The 24,567-nt window shown below is 46.1% G+C and overlaps 1 protein-coding gene across 8 annotated transcripts; it reads left to right on the top strand.

Moving 5' to 3' along the window:
- The first annotated feature begins 679 nt into the window (after positions 1–679).
- Positions 680–23,629, top strand: usp7 (ubiquitin specific peptidase 7 (herpes virus-associated)). 8 transcript variants are annotated; one of them, XM_056605064.1, is made up of 31 exons: positions 680–1,109; positions 4,138–4,242; positions 4,600–4,798; positions 5,203–5,371; positions 5,548–5,636; positions 5,732–5,840; positions 6,879–7,009; positions 7,422–7,476; positions 7,570–7,650; positions 7,796–7,886; positions 8,420–8,502; positions 8,597–8,706; positions 11,669–11,846; positions 12,481–12,625; positions 13,765–13,895; positions 14,501–14,635; positions 14,800–14,901; positions 15,325–15,430; positions 16,302–16,394; positions 16,667–16,734; positions 16,836–16,936; positions 17,121–17,340; positions 20,752–20,819; positions 21,208–21,316; positions 21,524–21,601; positions 21,691–21,791; positions 22,238–22,337; positions 22,460–22,579; positions 22,667–22,738; positions 22,849–22,939; positions 23,041–23,628. In XM_056605064.1, the coding sequence occupies exons 1-31, from the start codon at positions 1,025–1,027 to the stop codon at positions 23,145–23,147; spliced, it is 3,432 nt and encodes a 1,143-aa protein (XP_056461039.1). In that variant the 5' UTR covers positions 680–1,024; the 3' UTR covers positions 23,148–23,628. The 8 variants fall into 8 exon arrangements, with proteins under 8 accessions (XP_056461039.1, XP_056461040.1, XP_056461033.1 ...); XM_056605065.1 differs by having other exon boundaries at positions 5,233–5,371; positions 17,187–17,340; positions 23,041–23,627; XM_056605058.1 differs by having other exon boundaries at positions 929–1,109; positions 21,214–21,316; positions 23,041–23,629.
- Positions 23,630–24,567: the final 938 nt, after the last annotated feature.

Below are 24,567 nucleotides of genomic sequence, written 5' to 3'. Positions count from 1 at the left end.
TTATTTTATTACGGGCTGACAAATCTACACAATTGTGTGTGGGTTCCTTCTATATATACATTTTGGGAAAGTGGCTTTAATTCTCCAAAGCCCGTCATAACAGTTTCAGACCCTTTTTTTTTCAGCCTCTGTGCGCGAGTGTTTGGATCTCCATGCGGATGTGACATTTCAGAGAAGAGCGCGACCGCCATTTTGAGATTTACCTCGAGTCAACATCACAAACCACGGGAGCGAGGCACAGGCTATGACCGGGCAAATTTCTCCATAGAATCAGACATTTGAAATGCGAAGAGGTGCCGTATTTTGTCGTTCGGTATATTAAAGTGGTTTAATGTGCGTATGTTGGACAGTGGCATCCCCCTCTTTGTAAACTTCTAAATTAGTGCCATTCCAAATTATAAGCTGGTTTGAATGGATAGCCTTTTTCTCCGCTCTCCCCCAGACGAGGGACAATCGGAGGAGTACATGGACTGGGGATATCGCAGAGAAAGTTATTGAATGTGCGACGATAGCAAGTTATTCTTTGGTTCCTTTATTGTTGTACCGATATAATTAGTTGGCTACCCAGCATCGGGTAGCTTGCTATAGCGGGGTATTTTTTTTCTATAGCTGCAGGTTGTGGTTCTCAATTCGCCTCTATTGCCCCACATTTCTCGGCGTAACGTTATAGCCGATTCGTTTATTTAGCGTGCTTCTGTTTTTGGAGCCCAAGCTATCCCCAACCCCAGCGACTTGCACCCATCAAGGCGCCGAGATTGGGCGAATAGCGAGCAAATACGTCCGTGTTTCTCTGCCAGCTCCCCCGCCGACCTCCCCTCCTCAATCACCGGCGCTGACAGCAGACAAGGCCGAGGTTGTGATAGAGCAGGCCCAGCCGCCGAGGCTCGACCTGTCTACCTCACCTCTGCATCATACGACACCCAGCCCACAACAGACCAAAACCCGGTGCACCGCTGAACCGACCTCGAACAAGGTCGAGGGGAACGAAGATAGGCAACACTTCATCACAACATCAGTGGCCAATATGAACCACCACCACCACACTCAGCAACAGCAGCAGAAAGCCGGCGAGCAACAGCTTAGCGAACCCGAGGATATGGAGATGGAAGGTAAGGCATGGTCACAAGGTGTTTGGTGAGGCTTCCAGGGAATTTGTAGTACGAATCTTGAAGTGCATGGAAATGCAGGGTGTTTTTAGGGCTTCATGTAGATGTTCATGGTAAACACTAAGGCCCAAAGCCATTAGCTTGGGAGAGCCGGCTATATTTTTGCTGATGATGCGTCCGTTGTATACTTCCAAATCATTCCTCGTTTGGGTGTTCGGGAATAATGTTAGTGTTAAATGGACATATGCACTTTTTTATATTCAAGTTTTGCGTACATTGTATCGGAAAAGCTGCAATATTTACCTTGTCATTAATTTAGTTAGGGTTAGGGCTCATACACTCGTTTATTCAATTCGGTACTAGTGTATATTGTGTATCCTACAGCCAAGCCAGTTCCCACTATTCAATGAAAACCAATAAATCGTAAAGTAATATTGTCACAAAAAAAGTGGATCCCTTTTGCTTTGTGTTGGGATGTTTGTAAACATTCGTCGGTTGTCCCTGTGGCCCATGCACGCAATTAACAATTAGGCACCCACTGCGAGGTAAAATACGCTAATACTTTTTATTGAGATTACTCGTCTGACGTGATCATCGCGCTCATCCTAGTTCGGATACCATCTCAAAGACTGGTCGTGTTTATTCTCTAAATCGGAAATTCGCAAACTCGATATAACAAAAGGTAAGCACGCTCTCAAGTTTGTGCTGGGTATGATGGTGAGTTGTCTCGCGGGGCCCTAAAGTACGTTGTCGGTTAGCTCAACGTCGTATACCCGTCGCTGTTGCTTTGGTGATCGTGTCCGCTCAAAGGCTGGGTGCTACAGAGTCGGGGTTTATTTTTCATTAATAACGAAAGTAAAATACAATGGATTCGATGAGTGGGAGCACTTGACCAGCTATACGCATTAGCACCCGGGCCCACTGTTCGACGATGGCTCGTAGGTTAGCATGCGAGCTAACGGGATAATGCCAAGGGGGTGTGTGGTGTTTCAAAATGGAGGCTCGTAATTTTGCGACCATCGAGTTATAGTCACTACGGCTGGGATTCATTGATGCAATTTTGTTAGGTTTTTCTCAAACGACTCCGATGAATGTAGGCTATTTCCAAACTTTCTTCCTTTTGAAATGGTCTGGAACTGATTTTTATTATTGAGGATAGTTAGTGTTAACCGAATGCCGTTAGCAGATAACGTCTCGCTAGCACGACCGTGGCTGTTTTCATGGTTGGCGGAATGCGTCAGAATGCCTCGAATGAAAGTGGAGGCATGTTTTCGCGAGAAAAAATATGCCACTGCTTACGATTGTTTGCCTATGGATAAAGCGCTTGTTTTCAGTCTAAGAAATTGTAGGGACGGGGAATATTGGCAGTCGTATTTTGGTTGTGGTTTATGCGGCAAGCAAGGCCCACATGGATAGCTTGCATGCGATGGTAGCGCGGGGATTTGCTGCTTCATTGTATGAAGAACCTACGCGTGGGCCTCGCCATCTTTAATGATCCATGTTTTGTTGGTAGTGTTTGGAATTGGGATTATGTGTGTCAACATTTTCTAAGCGTTCTAAATTCAGCGCATAGAGGGAATGTATTATTTATTCATGTGAACATAAGACCATCCCGGACAAGGCGGTTTAAAGGCTTCAGCATCATACTGCGTCATCCATTGCGTGTTATGTTTAAAAGTGTTGTAATCTCTTATTTTTATTTCAACCAATCCAGATTTAAGCGTATGCGTTTAAGGTGGGAATCGTATTGCGGCCACATCTCCTTCCGTCATGCCTCATCATCGTTTAGATTGAATAATTGGCCAAAATGACCTGAGACAAAAAAGAGTAAACAAGTGTATCCATCGCCGCATTTCCTCGATCCATTCAATGATAGATTGAATGCTTCCATCAACTCATAATTTGTAACCTGATGTACAGGTGTCAGAAATCCAGTTCCTCTTTAAAGCTGTTACTCATTGATTGTGGTTGAGACTTTGATATGTTGTTATTTAAGAGTGTAGGGGACCGGAAACTAATTTATTCGTGATCAACCTTTATTTTAGAAGTTTCAGTCATTTGTTTTCAAACAGAGTGAAAACATAAACCCCTCATTCACATACGATAGATTACCAACAGGTTTATGTCTAAAAAGATGCTTACAAGCACTGAAGCATCTGTTTCTCAATCCCTCGCTAGTTTGTTTTGTTCTGACTAAATGACTGATGGAAGCATTGCACTTTCTGCCATTTTACCAAAGGAGAATATTGAGTATATTCTTACATGGGTAATTCCAATGAGCATTCAGAGCCCATAAAAATAACAATCCACTGTAATCAGATTGGGTTGTTTTGATATGGAAACTTGGTAACCAAACAAAAAAAAAAACATTAGCATAATGAAGTGCTGTTTGACAACGTGCATTGGTCTTTCTAAAGTTAATTGGACGCATTGAGATTCTTCAACACATTACTATGAACACAACATATTTACGAATGCTTTTCATTCCCTTTGCTCTCGTGTAAACATATGAATAGCTTTTAGGAGATAAAATAATTTTAGTATATTTATAAATATGAAATTGTATTTGAAATTACTCTAAGCACACAAAAAAACAATGCTACGTCTGATTAAGAAAAAGAACATCCATTCCGTAACATGAAAAACTCTGCAGACAGTCGAGCCGGACATAACTCTCCCACAGTTGTTGTCCTTGCATATCTAAATAGACATAACTTTATGCTTATAGGGAGTTGCAATCTTTATTCCGGGGAACAAAATTATCAATTGACTAGCAGATGCTCTTAAGGTAACATTGCGTCGAATGACAAAATCCCTGATTTGTCCTCGATCATTTCAAGCTTCCAAAATGGCATCTTATTCTCCAGAGCACTCAACTTTGCTAAGCACTATTACGCATCAATATTAAATGTTTACTGTCAATCACTTAAACTCTACCCTGACTAGTGAAATGTACCATGGCTTGGTGTAATATTTGTAGGATAGAGGGATTCATTCAAAGTACCTTCACTGTCTTCTCATGTATGTGAAGCTGGGGACACAGATGACCCTCCAAGAATCCCAGCCAACCCAGTGATCAACGGCAACGTGGCCATGGCCGAAGGACAAAACAACACGGAGGAAGACATGGAAGACGGTACGGGACACATGCACTCAGTCCAGAAGGATGTGGCTCTCTTCCTCATTCAGCGCACCTGTGTCTCTTGCCTGGTTGCATTGTTAAAGCAATGAAAGCCACTTCTGTAACTAATCTAACGTGAAAACCCAATTACCGCTCTCACTTGCACTGCCCACGCACAGTGGACATTTAAAACGCCATTGTTGACTGAATCCATTTTAAATTCCTGGAATGCTCACGTGCACTATTACATCAATGTTCTCGTCCTCCTCACTTTATATTACCTAGCTTTTTTACTCGTTGTAATTTAGTCCTCCCGAAATGTCTCCCATGTTTTATGTCATCCCTTTGAATGTCCTCCTCAATGTTTTGCAGATACTAGCTGGCGGTCGGAAGCCACCTTTCGCTTTGTGGTGGAGCGCTTTAGCCGTCTCAGTGAGTCGGTGCTCAGCCCCTCCTGCTTTGTGCGCAACCTGCCCTGGAAGATTATGGTGATGCCACGCTTCTACCCCGATCGGCCGCACCAGAAGAGTGTGGGCTTCTTCCTGCAGTGCAACGCTGAATCCGACTCGACGTAGGTTACAGTTACTATTGTGCACGTTCAAGGGGGATTGTATGTGTTTAGAGACCCAGGAGCTAGTCACATGACACATCTACGTTTCAGTGCACCACCAGATAACTTGATTATCCCATCGCTACGTTTGCATCACCATTATTCATAGATGAGCGTGGCCCATCGGTATCTTCCTTTCCATTCTGCGTTGTCCATAAAAAGGCCTCATATGATCAATTATACCATGTCATATTTTGGTTGCACGATATGGGGGTTATGTATCAAATGCTGTATATGATGTACCATATTTGATCCTGGCGAAGGCTTAATGTCTGACACCAGTCATCTAACATCACTACTCGCCTGTCTCATGCATGTTTAACATTAAGAGAGCTCCATTCTATCACCCACTCGGTCTACACCAGGTTACTGACCTCTGATTTGATGGCCTCCAGGTCGTGGTCATGTCACGCCCAGGCCATGCTGAAGATCATCAACTATAAAGACGATGAGAAGTCGTTCAGCCGCAGGATCAGTCACCTGTTCTTCCACAAGGAGAACGATTGGGGCTTTTCCAACTTCATGTCCTGGAGTGTGAGTTCAGGACCAGCCTCCTACTTTTCTCCAAGCATAACTAGCACGGCTACTAAATAATTGCACACAGTTGACCACATTATTGGGTAAAGCATGAATTGCATTTTATATCTTAAAATGCCTACACCGGTATTTGCCAGTCTGTAATATATCTTAATTTTTTTTTGCAATTTCAGGATGTAACTGATCCCGAGAGAGGCTTTGTTGATGACGACAAAGTTTCCTTTGAGGTTTACGTCCAGGCGGATGCCCCACATGGAGTAGCGTATGTCTTTCCCTCTTCTTCCTCTGTGGTGGTATTGTTTTGCCCATTTGACCGAGAAGTGCCAGTCTAACACTAACCCTCCGTCTCTATCCCAGCTGGGACTCAAAGAAACACACAGGCTACGTTGGACTGAAGAACCAGGGAGCCACCTGTTACATGAACAGCCTGCTGCAAACACTGTTTTTCACCAACCAACTGCGGAGGGTATGGCTCCAGATTTTCCTTTCTGATACATCATCAGTGGCAAACAATCTGTTCATTCAAAGCCGGATGCTTACAGAGATAATATTGGCGTGTTTTCAAATAGTGTTCTAATAGCTTACTATAACATACAGAAAGGGTGAGGGCGAACAATCCACTCGTAGTTAAGGTACGGCTGTTGCTTAACTTAAGAAGAAAAAAAAAGGAAAACCCTGTGATGCTTTCTTGTATCAGGGCATAGTAAAATGTGACTCAATGCATGAATACACTGATTCCCTTCAGCCACACGTATACTGTATGGTCAAATGCATTTGGCCAGAAAAGATTAGAAAAAATTGTCAGAAAGATTAGTGAATCCATCAAGGGCCACAAGTTGCTTACTCATGGAAAATATCAATTGCATGCCACATAAAACACAAGCTTCAATACCAGATTGTTCTATTTCAATAAGCCTTCGTATAAAGTCACTGCATGTCAAAGAAAGCTCCTTTCCTCTGACCCAATTATCGCGAGACCTAACACTAAAGCGATGCCATATGGCCCTCTTTCCCTAGAATAGATCACCTCACTCCATTGGTATTGAAATAACTTGTCTCCCTCATCGCCCCCTCCTGATTTTACTATGAACTGCTAATCAACTCGGACTCTCTCGATGTGTGTTGACAATTAATGGGCTCTTTTGCCACACTGTGAAACCGGTTCGTCCTTCCCTTTTTATTTCCTTATGACGCCTAAATAGTTGCAGAGCACGGGAACCACTTTTATCAGATTAATGCTTGTATTGACAATGTAAGATTACACTATAAGAAAAATGTGCAACCGTTGTCTAATTTTAGAGTCTTATAAAAATGCTGCCTGTCTTTTCCCATGACAACGCTCTATCAAAGCAAATCATTTTCTGTTAAGTGTCCTAAAATAAACTGCTTTGACTCTGAAGTCAAGCTCAGTCACGGAATCCCTGGTACTCTGCAGCAATATCATGAAGTATGTATAGACAGTTTGAGTCAGCAAGCCTAACCCCATCGTTTGTATCCCCTCTAGGCAGTATACATGATGCCCACAGAGGGTGACGACTCCTCAAAGAGTGTCCCCCTGGCGCTGCAAAGGGTGTTCTACGAGCTCCAGCACAGTGACAAGCCAGTCGGCACCAAGAAACTCACCAAATCCTTTGGGTAATGCCTTGTGCCCTGCTTCCCGTAACCACCTACCGTTTCATCACTGGTTATACAGGACCCAATGAGGTTCCAGCAATCAGCTGGTCGGTGTAAAATACGAGTCTGTCTCCTCGATTAGTAACCAGTGGCAAAGCAGCGTCATTTCAGTTTGTTTCCACGTCTCCTGATGGCTCGACGCAATGCCGTGCGCCCAGGGTCCAGTCTTATCGTGGTGGTTATGCTAAAATGTACCTCGCGTTGTAAAATGTAGGAGCGAGCTACCACAAGGGGGAGCTGTTGTCCTACCAATTCCAATAACTGCTCACGACGGGCCCCATCAAAATGGAATGGGCGAGCACAGATCCAGGAAACCCAGCTCACTTAAGATCCTGCACACCTAATCTGAGGAGTTGTCTTTATTTGGCCCCAGGTGGGAGACCTTGGACAGCTTCATGCAACACGACGTCCAGGAGCTCTGCAGAGTGGTGAGTTCTCCTGCTTCTGACTGGGGAGCAGATCCTGCGTGTGTCTGTCTACATTCAGATCGTCACTAACCTCTTACTGTGTCTGTGTTCCAGCTCCTTGACAACGTGGAGAATAAAATGAAGGGCACCTGCGTGGAGGGAACCATCCCAAAGCTCTTTCGAGGAAAGATGGTGGTACGTTCTGGCAGCTTACCTATTTTTACTATCCCATGTCAAAAAACGATGTTCTACAAGAGTAAAGACATTTTGTGTTACAAATGCTTTGAACAAAACAGTATGTTTTCTCGCCTAATTCTGGATGTTTTTTGTTCTCCTTTAGTCGTACATCCAATGTAAGCATGTGGACTACCGATCCGAGCGGATAGAAGACTACTACGACATCCAGCTCAGCATCAAAGGAAAGAAGAACAGTGAGTAGCAGCAGATAATTGCGGGCTTGCGTAGGTTTTAAGTTTGGTGGCTCTGTAATGTAAGCGTATTGTTGCATTGAATCAATTCCTGGTAGGAGGGCCATTCTTTAAATGATTTGGCAAGTTTCCTAAGACCCCAGTCTCTTTATCCTTGGTTAAGTCTCTAAGTCTGTATCTACGTCCGTGACCATGCGCAGTTGCATGTAAACACGGAATCAAAACTGGTATATGGAAACTATTGGCAAAAATGTCCAAGCCAGGCCGACTGTTATGGACACGGCTGCAGCAAACAAAGATACAGCTATGGGAATTATTACCCTCATTTAGAATCGAAGGAATGTCAACTGCTCCCAAACTGCCATACTGCTGCACCCTCAGACTCTGCCAGAGGGGTGGAGTAAACACAATCATGTCAGATTGACATCTTAGGATAAATAATTTCAAATCCTAACCTTGGGTCTTTTTAAGTGGACTGATGGTTTAAGATCCAGCTCAGTGTTTGGCCTAACTCCCTTCTCTCTCCATTTCTGCAGTCTTTGAGTCTTTCAAGGACTATGTGGCCACCGAGCAGTTGGATGGGGACAACAAATATGATGCAGGAGAGCATGGCTTGCAGGTGAGTTATTGATACTTTGCAATAGTGTAAAATGCCCAAACTTGTTATGGCCAAGTGGTAGCATTCTCAAACATGTGTCGCTGTGCTTTCACAGGAAGCTGAGAAGGGGGTCAAGTTCCTCACCTTCCCCCCCATCCTTCACCTTCAGCTGATGAGGTTCATGTACGACCCCCAGACCGACCAAAACATCAAGATCAATGACAGGTGTGTGTGTGTGTGTGATATGTTTTTTTTTCTCATTTCATCTAACCACGTTTCGACCATAATTAACACAATTATTTTGTCCCATGAACTACATTTATGAGAATCCTTTAGCTCTTTTTGTCTTCCTGTACCAGTCACTTCTCAACAGGAAGTAATACATGAGCTTAGTTAAGATGACTTGACACAAGTTTTATATTTAGATGCCTCTGTATTATGCAGGCGTGTGGAACTTGGTATGAGGCAAGCGATCGAAATATGATCATGTCGTCTTCTGGCGTAAACAATTTCAGACGTCACAAAATGGTTCGCTAGAGCACAAGTTTATAATGTTGAATGGTCCTTTCAAAGTTCAACGCTTTCTGATTGGTCACATGTTTGTAAAAAATAACATTTTACTTGCAGTGGAATTAAAAAAGGGATAATAACTCTGTAATTTGTGTTAATAGTTAATTAAAAAGTTAATAGTAATTAAAAAACTGACAAACCTTAATGAGGTGGTGCTATAAAAACTCATAAATAAATGGTATGGTATGAATATAAACAGTATTGCCCAATTCGTGCATCCCAATGATGCATTCAGCAACTTTATTCCTTGAGGGCAAATTTAATCAAATTAATCCTGACTCAAATGGGATGGGGGTCAAACTGAATAACAATAGTGATGGTTTTTGGAAAAAAATAGCGAAATGATTGGAAGTCCAAATACTCGGACGAAGTTGGGGCTCTCGTGGTACTCTCAAACCTTAACCTATGTGACCTGCGTCTTCTAAGGGTTGGCCTCTATGGATTGCAGTAAGAAGTCTGCACCACTTTTATAAAACTATCTTGATAATCTTCCTTAATGTAGTACTAGTATCTCTATCAAATTGCATAGACCACAGACGGACACAAGGATCCTTGCCACACAACACAAGGTCGCAAGTATCCATTAACTGCTAATCGCCGAAACCAGGGATAGAAATAGTTAAACATACCATGATGGGGTACACTCCCTTTTTAATAAAACCAGATCCAAATCTTCTAAGGGGCTGATTGGATTCATAAGCTAATGATTTGTCTGTTTGTAGTTTTTATTTTTTAAGCTATGCAAGCCTCTTTTTCTTTTTAATCAGATACATGTAGGCTATAATATCTTCCAAATGGCCAACCATTGTATGGCCAGATGGAAGATATTATAGCCTACATGTATCTGATTAAAAATAAAGAGACATGGGCTATCCAATATCATTGTTTTTCAGGAAAATCAAAGGTTCCGCTAATACTTTCCCATTAGTGAAAACCTTTTCTTATTTTGTAACGCCCCGTGCCCACTACATGCGTCCGTTGACTGATGTGGGAAGGCGTGGCTGACTGATGGGGGAGTAGTCTTTGCAGATGCATCCGTCAGCCAATCAAATCGCTTCGGCGGGTTCTTCCCGCTACTTCCTGCTTGTTGCGATGCAAGATGACCCGCTTTCCATGCAGTATCGTCAGAGGCCGAGTCGCGTCACAGTGCTTAAATTTGCATACGCCATTGTTACGTCCCCCGCTAGGGGAAGGGGTGGCAACATAAAACCAGATGTCTTTGGTTAACTGGAAGTTGTTTATTTGTTTATTTAGCCCAGAGCATGGGATAAGTTCCCGTGTAGCAATTAACAAGAACCTTGATCAACCAACAAATAACCATTCGAAAACCCAATATGGCAAGCTTCATATCCAAGGCCAGCTGCCGTGGATGTTGAGCTCGCCCGTGCTTTATCCTCCCGGATCCTCGGCCCTCCGATGCAGCAGCCAATCACGTCCGGGGACAGGCACATCAAAATTAACATAATGGTCAACAAATCACACGCGGGGAAAAACACATGATCATTAGCATGAGCATCGACAAACTGAGGATTTTACCCATGAGGGCGGGGTGTCAATCAGCAACCGTACAGCGATCTGATTGGATGACGGATCCGTCGCTGCCAAAAAGTTGAACAGTTTTCAACTTTCTGACGGAGCCGAAGGCTCCAACGGGACGGACGGATCCACAATGCATTGCGCGTCCGTCCCCATTAAAGTCAATGGGGATCACGCAACGGACGCATGTAGTGGGCACGGGGCGTAATCTGTGCAGAAGTCTTCAAATGAAAGTCGCATCCCTTGCCGCATACCCATCTCCTCGCGTAAAGGATTAGTATTGTGCATTTTTTAAATTCTAATCTATATAACTAGAGATTTGATGTTAATATCATAAGTTATTGTTACGTCCATCAATGCACTGTAGGCCTAATATGGAGGGGTTGGGATAGGGGAAAACGCACAAACCAGTACATTTTATGAATCTGTGGTACAAAGTAATCATGTCAATGTAGTTTTACTTTTTTGTTAAAAAGTTATATAGTTACTTTTTTAATGTCTCGCATAGGACCTTGATATTGACCAGTGTCCATATCAAATTCCTCTCACGTTGAATGTGATAGTGCCAGCATTTTTTCCCCCATTCCATTATCGGGCTTTAAAATGAACAATGGCGTTCATACATTGAAGAGGCTGGATGCACTAATGTGACCACAGTAGTTTATGGTACCAACGGTCTGTCGCTCCCTGGCTGGATGCACTAATGTGACCACAGTAGTTTATGGTACCAACGGTCTGTCGCTCCCTGGCTGGATGCACTAATGTGACCACAGTAGTTTATGGTACCAACGGTCTGTCGCTCCCTGGCTGTGCGCACAGACAATCATGTTTGCAATCGGGGAACCCGTCTATTAACAGACAATTTTGAAGTGGAATATGCCTGCGCAACAGTGCATGTAAACTGTAATGTCTCCCTGCCGTGACAGGGTAGTTATACCCTGCATAATATGACATTATCCTCCGCTGATAACGGAGCAAAGGAGACAGCGTTTCCCGCTACTTTCTAGCCCGTAGTAAAGTGTTTTTTTATCTTGTGGTGCGGACCACTCTGCTCATGCTCCAACCCCCTTTGCTCCCCCAGGTTTGAGTTCCCCGAGCAGCTCCCGTTGGACGAGTTCCTGCAGAAGACCGACTCAAAGGACCCGGCCAACTACATCCTGCACGCCGTGCTGGTGCACAGCGGGGACAACCACGGGGGCCACTACGTCGTGTACCTCAACCCCAAGGGAGACGGCAAAGTCAGCGTCAAGGAGCCCATCGTGAGAACAACCTCCTTTATTATTGTCTACAAACATCACATCCCTTATCTGTATGCCTTTGATAAAGTCTATGTATGTTGAGGTGTTGTTCATCTCTAGAGCTCGGAAGCTTAGTTACGTCTCCCATTACAGTTAATTGGTTTCTTTAGCTCGTGACTTTAGTGCAACGTTGCTGTGGGCCGAAGCATTGCTTTAGGGTGAGCAGATTCTCCCCAAGAGCTGCGCTAAAATACCATAATGTATAATATAATATTTTCCTTTCTAGTAATTTTCAGTACTTGGGCTGTGCAAGTCATAATATAAAGCGATGCTTCTTGCTCGCATTTGGAAGTTTGCCACCACTTAAAACTGTTTTCCATTTAGCAAAATATTGTTTGAGGGAATGGAGAAATGTAGGTTAAGTATATCTACACTAATCGTTCATCTACAGGATCACAAATGCGCTCTTGTAGTGTCACACTTTAGTCTAAGTGTACCATCCTTCTGCTAGACAGCATGCCAGTGTTCTTTTACTACAACAACCCCTCCCTGTCCCAGAAGAAAGCCGTGCTCCATCTAGCTGGATCATGTCCCGTGAGCCTGGCACAGAGTGCGCTGGGTCTGACGTACGCTGTGGTCTCCCCTCCTCTCTCAGTGGTGTAAGTTTGATGACGACGTGGTGTCACGCTGCACCAAGGAGGAGGCCATCGAGCACAACTACGGCGGCCACGACGACGACCTCTCTGTGCGCCACTGCACCAACGCCTACATGCTGGTGTACATCCGGGAGTCCAAGCTCGGTACGTCTGGCCCGCCCCCTCCTGGTCTGGGATGTACATGGATCCCTTACGTGCACATGCCCTCTGCTCGCAAATGTGCTGGGTGGTGTTTATTAGGAGGGACGTCAGGATTGGACAATGAGAGCCATTCCACGTATCATGTTTATTACAAGGGTATCAAATAACCGATCATTTAGATAATTAGGTTTTAAAAAATGTTAGTATCATGGCCCTGAATCAGTCAACTGCTGTGTTTTAGGGGTTAAAAAACTATTGGCCTACATTGCCACCTTATTATGAACCTTATTCAGTCTGTTGTGAAATGTTATAATGCTTTAATAATAATGCTAACAATGGTTATATTTTGTGCGTCAGACACGACAGGCGTCTTGCATTTACTTGTATTTTATAGCCTATTGTGACTGACTGAACACACAAAATTATTTTCATGATGAATTCAGTTGGCCATTTACTATTCTATTTATTGCTTCCTAATCTGTAATAGCTTGTTGAAAGGAACCCTGTGTCATTGTCCCTAGTGTGCGTCATGTAATATCCTTCCAGAGGTTGTCAATGAGAGCCTGATCATCGATAAGTAAAGCCGGGAACGGACATCCGGTTTTAGTTTCTTTTTTTGATAGCCGGACACAAGAATATAAATGAATGCACCCGGGGAAATCAAACACAATCACTCGAGCTCGCTACTCATTGAGCGGGTGATCGTAGCAGGAGATGGCCCTCTCCTCCCAGATAAATATCCTTCCCCGATGGTCATTCTGTGTCTCCACTGGTTAATCATACGTTCAGAAATGCCCTCCTGTCCCTTTTTACTGACACGTTAGCCAGTATGACCGCAGGCAGCGCTGCATCATGTTTGAGTCGCGACTTGGATCTTCATGGACATTCTCTTCGTAGAACCGTACATCTGGCCTTTTTGATGTTTCGGTGCCTTTTCGTTTGATGGGCACATTGTTATTATCATCGAGATTAAAATATATTATGAAAGAGACCTGGCCAAGATGGACAGCAGTACACAGTTACAACATTAAACACAAGACAACATACAAGTTCATCCTAAGTGCAATTGTGATAATTGACTAAAACCTTTTCCATTTCCAATGGCACGTGTCAAGCTAAGCCCCCTGTGTTCCGTGGTACAGGTGAGGTGCTCCTGCCTGTGACGGACGTGGACATCCCCCAGCAGCTGGTGGAGCGTCTTCAGGAGGAGAAGAGGGTGGAGGCCCAGAAGAGGAAGGAGCGGCAGGAGGCCCATCTCTACATGCAGGTCCAGGTAAGGCCCCACGAGACCTCTTCCCCCATACCTGGGAACCGCCAGGCCTCTCATCGCCAGCACACCTCCGACCACAAGGATTAATACGTTGAGCGCAAGTATAAGAAAAGCACTCGCGGTAGTTTTCTATATCCATGTTTAACAATGCCCTCAGGCAAAGCGGCTTTGAAGATGTCCTCCTTTTTTGCGCACAGGATTTTGGTCCCATTTAAAGGTTCACATTTACATTTAGGGCATTTAGCAGACGCTTTTATCCAAAGCGACGAGTACATTGGTCAGAAGAGAATATATATCGCTGTTTCTATAAATATCTTTACTGTGCCAAGCACTTAGGATTGCTATGGTAACCCATTCCCCGGATACAACAAAGACACACAGGTGGAGGTCCTACACAACGCTCAGAACTATGAACACTATGAAGTGCATAGTGAAAGAGGACTTATTGCTAACCAACTACCAAGCCTCCGGTAGGCGACGACCTATTGAGCTCACAGATATGATCTAACTCCGTTATGATCAGAGTAAAACCTTTTCAACTCTCCCTTCACTAATCGACCCGACCGCCATCTTCACTAATATATGACCTCTTCTTGTTTTCTGGTTAGATGGTGACGGAGGACCAGTTCTGCGGCCACCAGGGCAACGACATGTACGACGAAGAGAAGGTCAAGTACACGATCTTCAAGGTGCTGAAGAGCTCAACACTCCAGGAGTTCGTTCAGAATCTCTCCCAGACTATGGTGAGCCAACCTACCGCTTCACCACACTGGTCTCCTCTTGTTTAAATCCGACATCTGCCTGTGTCTCTGGCCAGCGCAGGCTTGGCATTCATATAGCCATTGGTACTGGTGTGCATGCGAGGTGATTCCATGACTGAAGAGGTGTGTGTGTGTGTGTGCTACAGGGGTTCCCCCAGGACCAGATGAGGCTTTGGCCCATGCAGGCCCGCAGCAACGGCACCAAGAGGCCCGCCATGCTGGACTACGAGGCCGACTGCAGCAAGTCGGTGAGTGGGGATGCCCTGGTGCCCCGATGTTGCTTTGGAGTCATGGTTGTCCTGATGTACCTGTCCTGTGTATTCTGGATCAATCAGAGTGGTTAATCCTGTGTTTACAGCATGTCCAATGCCCTGGTGCCCCCATGTTGCTTTGGAGTCATCGTTGTCCTGATGTACCTGTCCTGTGTATTCTGGATCAATCAGAGTGGTTAATCCTGTGTTTACAGCATGTCCAATGCCCTGGTGCCCCGATGTTGCTTTGGAGTCATGGTTGTCCTGATGTACCTGTCCTGTGTATTCTGGATCAATCAGAGTGGTTAATCCTGTGTTTACAGCATGTCCAATGCCACCACTAAAGGTGGTGGGTTGGTTTACCCTCGTGTACAGTGATGCAGTGGGACTCATTGTGAATGTCTCTCCATCATGCCTCAGATGATTGACTTGAGCGACAACGAGAACCCGTGGACAATATTTTTGGAGACGGTGGACCCAGAAATGGCTGCAAGTGGCGCAACGTTACCCAAGTTCGACAAAGACCGTGAGTCGGCATGAGTTCAACTTCAAGCTCTGGGGGTATATTTGGTTTTCAGAGGAAGGAAGTTAAACGAATCGCTGAACCCTTTGCTTTACAGTATTGAAATAGTTTATATTCGTCTTACAGCAGCGACAACACTTACAAAGTTTGGTCTTTTGGATTTGCCAATTTCTGTAGTCGTGTTGCATTAGGTTGTCTGAGAGGTGCTCTATAAAAAGTTAGCAAATTGGTCCAGTTCCGCGTGGAACCATTTTGTAGTGTTGTCTGTATACAAATCTTGGTCCCGACAGTGCACTACTTACTTGTACAACTCATGCGAGCGATTGTCATTGTCATCGGATTCATCTAAAAGAGATGGCTCGGCCAAGCTTAGAGACGATGCATTCCTTAGAGACGATGCATTCTACCAGGGTGTGGACTGCGGCCCCCACCCCGTCACGGCCCCCCTGACCAGGGTGTGGACTGCGGCCCCCACCCCGTCACGGCCCCCCTGACCAGGGTGTGGACTGCGGCCCCTACCCCGTCACGGCCCCCCTGACCGGGGTGTGGACTGCGGCCCCCACCCCGTCACGGCCCCCCTGACCGGGGTGTGGACTGCGGTCCCTACCCCGTCACGGCCCCCCTGACCGGGGTGTGGACTGCGGCCCCCACCCCGTCACGGCCCCCCTGACCGGGGTGTGGACTGCGGCCCCCACCCCGTCACGGCCCCCCTGACCAGGGTGTGGACTGCGGTCCCCACCCCGTCACGGCCCCCCTGACCAGGGTGTGGACTGCGGCCCCCACCCCGTCACGGCCCCCCTGACCAGGGTGTGGACTGCGGCCCCCACCCCGTCACGGCCCCCCTGACCTTCGACACCTTTCTTCTTGTTCTCAGATGATGTCATGTTGTTCCTGAAGATGTATGATCCTAAAACCAGAAGCTTAAATTATTGTGGACATATCTACACACCTATATCCTGCAAAATAAGTAAGTTAATGGGTTGAGCATGATGTTTTGTTTTGAATGTGCTGGATTCTTGTTGAGTGGTGCGGTTTAACATGCTAGGCTAAATCTAAATGGGGAAAGATATCCTCTTTATATATTACATTTTGTCAACTCAACTCTTCTGATCCAATAAATAAGAACCCAATGATGCCCACCTCATTTCTGACCAAATGAGCTGGATCTTCAGATGCACTGCAGCTGAACCTGTGATGCTGTTAGGTTAACGGTCTGTGTCGTGGCCTTTCTCTCCACAGGAGACCTGCTGCCCGTCATGTGTGAGAGAGCAGGGTTTCAGCAGGAAACTAGCCTTATCCTCTATGAGGTGACACATTCTTCCTGTGTTTTTCTCCATTAAACACCGCATACCCATGTTTGACGAGTGGCCCTCCCTGACCGCGTTCCCCACGCGTTGCTGCGTTTCAGGAAGTAAAGCCCAACCTAACGGAGCGGATCCAGGACTACGACGTGTCTCTGGACAAGGCCCTGGACGAGCTCATGGATGGGGACATCATTGTCTTCCAGAAGTAAGCACGACACAATGGCTTGTGGGAATGAGATGACTATGACGAGGCTGGCTGAAATTATTATTTACATTGAGACCTTCAAACCTTATCAGGGCGTCATATTTTAATTAATGGATGGATGGATGGATGGCTAGGTATCTGGATTGATGAACCCCCTGGATGTTAACCCTTGCCTTGTCTGAAGAGTCCCGTCTCCAGAGGCAGCTCTACGTTCTCCAGGGCCTTTGACACATGAACCACTTCTACCCAGGGACGACCCGGAGAACGACAGCAGCGAGCTGCCCACCGCCAAGGACTACTTCCGGGACCTCTACCACCGCGTGGACGTCATCTTCTGTGACAAGACCATCCACAACGACCCCGGCTTCGTGGTCACACTCTCTAACCGCATGAACTACTTTCAGGTAGGCCTGCCGCGCTGGTTTAAATGAGGTTCAAGGGGGGTTTGGAGGTGTGATGTGCAGATGCAATCATTTCCCTGCAAAATGGCCCTCATAATCCGAGAGCCAATTTTGTGCTTCTATTAGGAAGATGTATCTCTGTAGAACACTCTCAATTAGTTTGTTTGATAGGCTGTATTCTAAAGTTTGAGAATCTATTTGTTTTGATTCCTAATCAGAATAGCTCGCTAAAAGCCAATTTATTTCAAACGTCTTTTTACACACTGGACAATGTCTTTGCACACAAGATGTGTTATTTGTATATTGTAACATCTGAGAGACATTCATTTGAAAGACATTTTCTATTTTTGGTATAGGCCTTCTTACTATATGATAAGCTATATAATTCACACAGATGAACACCGTCATGCTTCACATTGGGATCATCATGGCGGTTACTATATGATATGCTATATAATTCACACAGATGAACACCGTCATGCTTCACATTGGGATCATCATGGCGGTTACTATATGATAAGCTATATAATTCACACAGATGAACACCGTCATGCTTCACATTGGGATCATCATGGCGGTTACTATATGATATGCTATTTAATTCACACAGATGAACACCGTCATGCTTCACATTGGGATCATCATGGCGGTTACTATATGATATGCTATATAATTCACACAGATGAACACCGTCATGCTTCACATTGGGATCATCATGGCGGTTACTATATGATATGCTATATAATTCACACAGATGAACACCGTCATGCTTCACATTGGGATCATCATGGCGGTTACTATATGATAAGCTATATAATTCACACAGATGAACACCGTCATGCTTCACATTGGGATCATCATGGCGGTTACTATATGATATGCTATATAATTCACACAGATGAACACCGTCATGCTTCACATTGGGATCATCATGGCGGTTACTATATGATATGCTATATAATTCACACAGATGAACACCGTCATGCTTCACATTGGGATCATCATGGCGGTTACTATATGATATGCTATTTAATTCACACAGATGAACACCGTCATGCTTCACATTGGGATCATCATGGCGGTTACTATATGATATGCTATATAATTCACACAGATGAACACCGTCATGCTTCACATTGGGATCATCATGGCGGTTACTATATGATAAGCTATATAATTCACACAGATGAACACCGTCATGCTTCACATTGGGATCATCATGGCGGTTACTATATGATAAGCTATATAATTCACACAGATGAACACCGTCATGCTTCACATTGGGATCATCATGGCGGTTACTATATGATAAGCTATATAATTCACACAGATGAACACTGGCATGCTTCACATTGGGATCATCATGGCGGTTACTATATGATAAGCTATATAATTCACACAGATGAACACCGTCATGCTTCACATTGGGATCATCATGGCGGTTACTATATGATATGCTATATAATTCACACAGATGAACACCGTCATGCTTCACATTGGGATCATCATGGCGGTTACTATATGATATGCTATATAATTCACACAGATGAACACTGGCATGCTTCACATTGGGATCATCATGGCGGTTACTATATGATAAGCTATATAATTCACACAGATGAACACCGTCATGCTTCACATTGGGATCATCATGGCGGTTACTATATGATATGCTATATAATTCACACAGATGAACACCGTCATGCTTCACATTGGGATCATCATGGCGGTTACTATATGATAAGCTATATAATTCACACAGATGAACACTGGCATGCTTCACATTGGGATCATCATGGCGGTTACTATATGATAAGCTATATAATTCACACAGATGAACACCGTCATGCTTCACATTGGGATCATCATGGCGGTTACTATATGATAAGCTATATAATTCACACAGATGAACACCGTCATGCTTCACATTGGGATCATCATGGCGGTTACTATATGATATGCTATATAATTCACACAGATGAACACTGGCATGCTTCACATTGGGATCATCATGGCGGTTACTATATGCTATATAATTCACACAGATGAACACCGTCATGCTTCACATTGGGATCATCATGGCGGTTACTATATGATAAGCTATATAATTCACACAGATGAACACTGGCATGCTTCACATTGGGATCATCATGGCGGTTACTATATGATAAGCTATATAATTCACACAGATGAACACCGTCATGCTTCACATTGGGATCATCATGGCGGTTACTATATGATAAGCTATATAATTCACACAGATGAACACCGTCATGCTTCACATTGGGATCATCATGGCGGTTACTATATGATATGCTATATAATTCACACAGATGAACACTGGCATGCTTCACATTGGGATCATCATGGCGGTTACTATATGATAAGCTATATAATTCACACAGATGAACACCGTCATGCTTCACATTGGGATCATCATGGCGGTTACTATATGATAAGCTATATAATTCACACAGATGAACACTGGCATGCTTCACATTGGGATCATCATGGCGGTTCTCCTTTGCGTGGAGGGAAGCTTGTCTGACCAAGTTGGTTTTGGATGGCTTCCGTCCTCGGGTTAGGCCGTCGTCTCGTGGATAAGGCCATAGATAACCTTTACGGGCATGTCATCAAGCGTCTCTGTATCAAAGGCATACGGGCAATCGCTTCCTTACCTGCGGTTCATTTTTCAATCGCCTGGGGTACGTCTAAAATGAGATCTTATACTGATGTATTCTACAAAAAGAAATATATAGCCGTAAAAAAGATGGGGGAACCTGTCTCATCTTCAGAACGATGCAGCCAGAGTACAGGGACGATGTACTACTGATGTAATCATGGTATGAGTGACTGGGGTAGAGATGGGGGAACCTGTCTCATCTTCAGAACGATGCAGCCAGAGTACAGGACGATGTACTACTGATGTAATCATGGTATGAGTGACTGGGGTAGAGATGGGGGAACCTGTCTCATCTTCAGAACGATGCAGCCAGAGTACAGGACGATGTACTACTGATGTAATCATGGTATGAGTGACTGGGGTAGAGATGGGGGAACCTGTCTCATCTTCAGAACGATGCAGCCAGAGTACAGGGACGATGTACTACTGATGTATTCATGGTATGAGTGACTGGGGTAGAGATGGGGGAACCTGTCTCATCTTCAGAACGATGCAGCCAGAGTACAGGGACGATGTACTACTGATGTATTCATGGTATAGATGTGTCTTCAATGGTCATATACGGAACGCCACTGGGACGTTACTTTGTGACCGTGGTATGAAGGAGAAGTGCGTCACGGCCCTCTTCCTCACTGAATCCTCCGAGATGACTCCTCTGTTGTCGTGCCAACAGCGACGCAAGGAGACGAAGACATGCGTCCTAACGCGTGTCCTGTCCTCTCTCACGGCAGGTGGCCAAGACGGTGGCCCAGCGGCTGAACACGGACGCCATGCTGCTGCAGTTCTTCAAGTCCCAGGGGTAAGGGGCCTGTCTCATACGCACCCGCCTCCACGCCGGCATGCAGGATGACTCACGTACAGACAGCTGTTCCTCTAACCCCCCCCCCCCCCGTCACCATCAAAGCGCCGTGCATGTTTATAACTCAACACTTGTGTAACCTGTCCCCTCTCTTCTCCTCCTCCTCCTCTTAACCTGCCCTCACTCCCCTTCCTCCTCTATCTCCTTTTTGTCCGCTCCTGGTTTTGCTCTCTACCTTCACCCCCTCCGTGTCCTCCATCTACTCATGTATACTTTGTTTTTGTCTGTCCTAACTCTCCACACCTCCTCTTGTGTTGCTTTACACCCTGACCCGGGTCCCCCTCCCCACCTCTTCCCTCCCTAACCTGCTCGGTGGTGTGGTGGGCAGGTACAGGGACGGCCCCGGGAACCCGCTCAGGCACAACTACGAGGGCACGCTGCGCGACCTGCTGCAGTTCTTCAAGCCCCGGCAGCCCAAGAAACTCTACTACCAGCAGGTAGGGGGCGCCACAACGCCAGCGCTGGTTTATACCCGTGTTTACCTCTTTACTTGGTCTGCTCTCTCATCTAGCTGGGCCCATTTGTGCTACTTTTCCTTTTTTTGTGGGCGGTGTTTGTACTGCAGTAGCTTCTGTATTGGAACGTCCTGTATCTGTAGCGGTACCTCTGCGTGTTTCACACCGTTGACCTTCTCTCCCGTCCAGTTAAAGATGAAGATCACAGACTTTGAGAACAGGAGGAGTTTCAAGTCCATATGGCTCAACAGCCAGTTCAGAGAGGAGGTAGGGTTGGCACCATGAGCACCACACAACTGTTGCACACGAGTAGACGCCCACGGATGTAGAGAACATAACTGCTGCTCCTGTCGCAGGAGATCACCCTGTACCCGGACAAGCACGGCTGCGTGCGGGACCTGCTGGACGAATGTAAGAAGGCGGTCGAGCTCTCCGACAAAGGCTCAGAGAAGCTCAGGTAAACGGGTTGTTCGTTATTACTCTTCCCTCGTTGGTGTCCATGTCTAGGCGGCATGAAGCTCTGGAGGTAGAGCGGGTTGGCTGGTAACCTGAAGGTTGCTGGTTCGACCCCCGGCTCCTCCTAGCTGAGGGCTGAGGTGTCCCTGAGGAGACGCCTCACCCTGACTGCACCCTGACTGCTCTGGCTGTCGCCCTGCGTGGCTGACACTGCTGTCGTGTGTGACTGCATGATGAGGCAATGTTGTAAAGCGCTTTAAGTGGCCTCTGGTTACATAAAAGCGCTATGTAAATGCAGTCCAATTACCATATCTCCTGCTCCCGGTCCATCCGGTCAATTGTAAAAGTATTTTGGTCCTGTGACGACCCTGTCTGCGTCTGAAGACCCGGTGAAGCCCAAATGTCCTGTCTGCATTGGCTGGTGGTTAACAAGGTGTTTGCCCGCAGGCTGCTGGAGATAGTAAGCTATAAAATCATCGGCGTCCACCAGGAAGACGAGCTGCTAGAATGTTTATCCCCGGCCGCCAGCCGCACCTTCAGAATAGAGGTACGTCCAACGTCGACAGACACTCGGCTTGGAGCTGCTTTAATGTCTCCTGTCTGCACATCTTGTCCTGCGGTGCGTTCCCACGGTACAGTTTCTATAACTCTGTCCTTCCTGTTGACCAGGAGCTTCCCATGGACCAGGTGGACCTGGACAAGGACAGCGAGATGCTGATCCCCGTCGCCCACTTCCACAAGGAGGTGTTCGGCACCTTCGGGATCCCCTTCCTGCTAAAGATCCGACAGGTGAGCCTGTGGGGGATCTCCCTGACGGAACGTGGCCACCGCTGAGGTCTTTGTGTTGGATAACCCGCGGTCTCCTTCCGTCCGCAGGGAGAGGCCTTCAGAGACGTGATGAGGCGGATCCAGACCATGTTGGACATCCAGGAGAAGGAGTTTGAAAAGGTTTGTAGCACAACGTTGGAACCCAACGACGAGGTTCTGCCGGGTGCGGGTCATTATCTACGTACGTGTGGCTCTGTGTTTATGCGCTGGGTCTGTGGTTTTACGTGCAGTTCAAGTTTGCTATTGTTATGATGGGCCGGCATCAGTACATCACAGAGGACGAGTACGAGGTCAACCTGAAGGACTTCGAGCCACAACCAGGTACGCACTCTCACACACACGGGGCTCATGTCACATTGAATTACACGGCCTGCCGATGTCGGAGACGGGAACGATGTCCTAATGCGAGAACACGTTCACAGGCAACATGTCCCACCCGCGGCCCTGGCTCGGCCTGGACCACTTCAACAAAGCGCCAAAGAGAGGCCGCTACACCTACCTGGAGAAGGCCATCAAGATCCACAACTAAAGCAACCCCCCCCCCACACCTAACTCTTCATCAACGCGCGCCGCTATTCCACCTCACACACATACACACACAACACACATACACACACGCATAAATATACACACACACTTACACTAGAGTGTTCTGCGTGTGGCCCCACCATCTGTTGCCCCCCCCCCGCACCACGCCCACTCGTCGTCCACAGATGGATCCGCTGTAAGGGATCCCCTCCTTTTCCGTTTTGACTCGCCTTCCTTTCTCTCTGAATGGCTGCTCTGCTTCACTCTCATAGCTCATAGCTCCTCCTCCCCTCTGTTGGGTTTCCTCGTATCTAGAATTGGCAGATTTTAAAAAACCACACAAAATGTACAAAATGAAAAAAAAAATAATAATCACACAGCTCAGAGGGGAGAATTTTGAAACTTCTAAACTTTCAATTAGTTGAGCTTTTGTTCTTCCTGGTCTCATCCAGTCCCCTGCACCCCACGGCCCCCTCCGGCCCCCCCCCCACCGTGCCCCCCCCCCCACCGTGCCCCCTCAGGTTCTCTGGGCGGGAGGGCCACGGCGCGGGGGAGACGAGTGCTGCTCGGGACGGCTCCTGAGACCTGGCGGGGGGGTAGTTTCCCCCTTTTGTTTCAGCTGGGGCTCCTCACTTTTGTTTCGCCCACCGACTGGATTTCCGTCTCCCCCCCCCCCCCCCCACGACACACCAATCCTGCAATTGTCAACGTAAGAGTAACTCGACACGCATTCAAAAATGAAACATCTCAATGTTTTCCGTTCATGCCTAATCTCGGTTGGATGAAAAGTAGAAGCATCTACTTTTGGTTGTCTTTTTGGATGGTTTTATGTCAAATTCCACAGCGTTTGAAAAATAAATAAAATAAAAGGAACATTATTGAAGGAATCGTCTGTAATTCAGCTTGCACGTTAGCACTTAACGTCAACGGCCTGCATTTCTCAGGACTGGTAAATGTGAACTTTTGGGTGGCCGTTTCATTGCACCTTCTAAGGAACCCCCTGTTCTGTCCCTTTCCCTTCAACCCCCCCTGCACCCCAACCACCTTCCACCATTCTCCACCTAGGGCATAAGCCAGTCACGTATGCGTTCATATGCATATAACCCGTTCCTCCTTGCTCCCCCCCCCCCTCTTTTCCTTGTTCAGTGCAAGTGAGTACTGTCACCGCCCAGTGGTTGAAAGCGGCGACTGCGCTGTGCTTTGTAGGGAGCTGCAGACATTTAGAACCCACTGGTTTGAGGATCGTTTAGAGACAAAACCAGCATTGTTAGAAAAACACTTAAAGCCCTTTTTGATTGTTTTCTTTTCCCTCATTTTATTTTGTTGGTTTTTATTTTCACAGCAACGAAGGAATGCCCCCATAGCGCGTAGTTGGCTCTGTAAAGACGACATTTAAGAATTGTATATTTAAAAATATGGAC

This window comes from Gadus chalcogrammus, chromosome 2, assembly GCF_026213295.1.
Source record: "Gadus chalcogrammus isolate NIFS_2021 chromosome 2, NIFS_Gcha_1.0, whole genome shotgun sequence".
Taxonomy (NCBI): domain Eukaryota; kingdom Metazoa; phylum Chordata; class Actinopteri; order Gadiformes; family Gadidae; genus Gadus; species Gadus chalcogrammus.
Note: the sequence above shows the minus strand (reverse complement) of the source record. Positions and strands in the feature narration are given on the sequence as shown.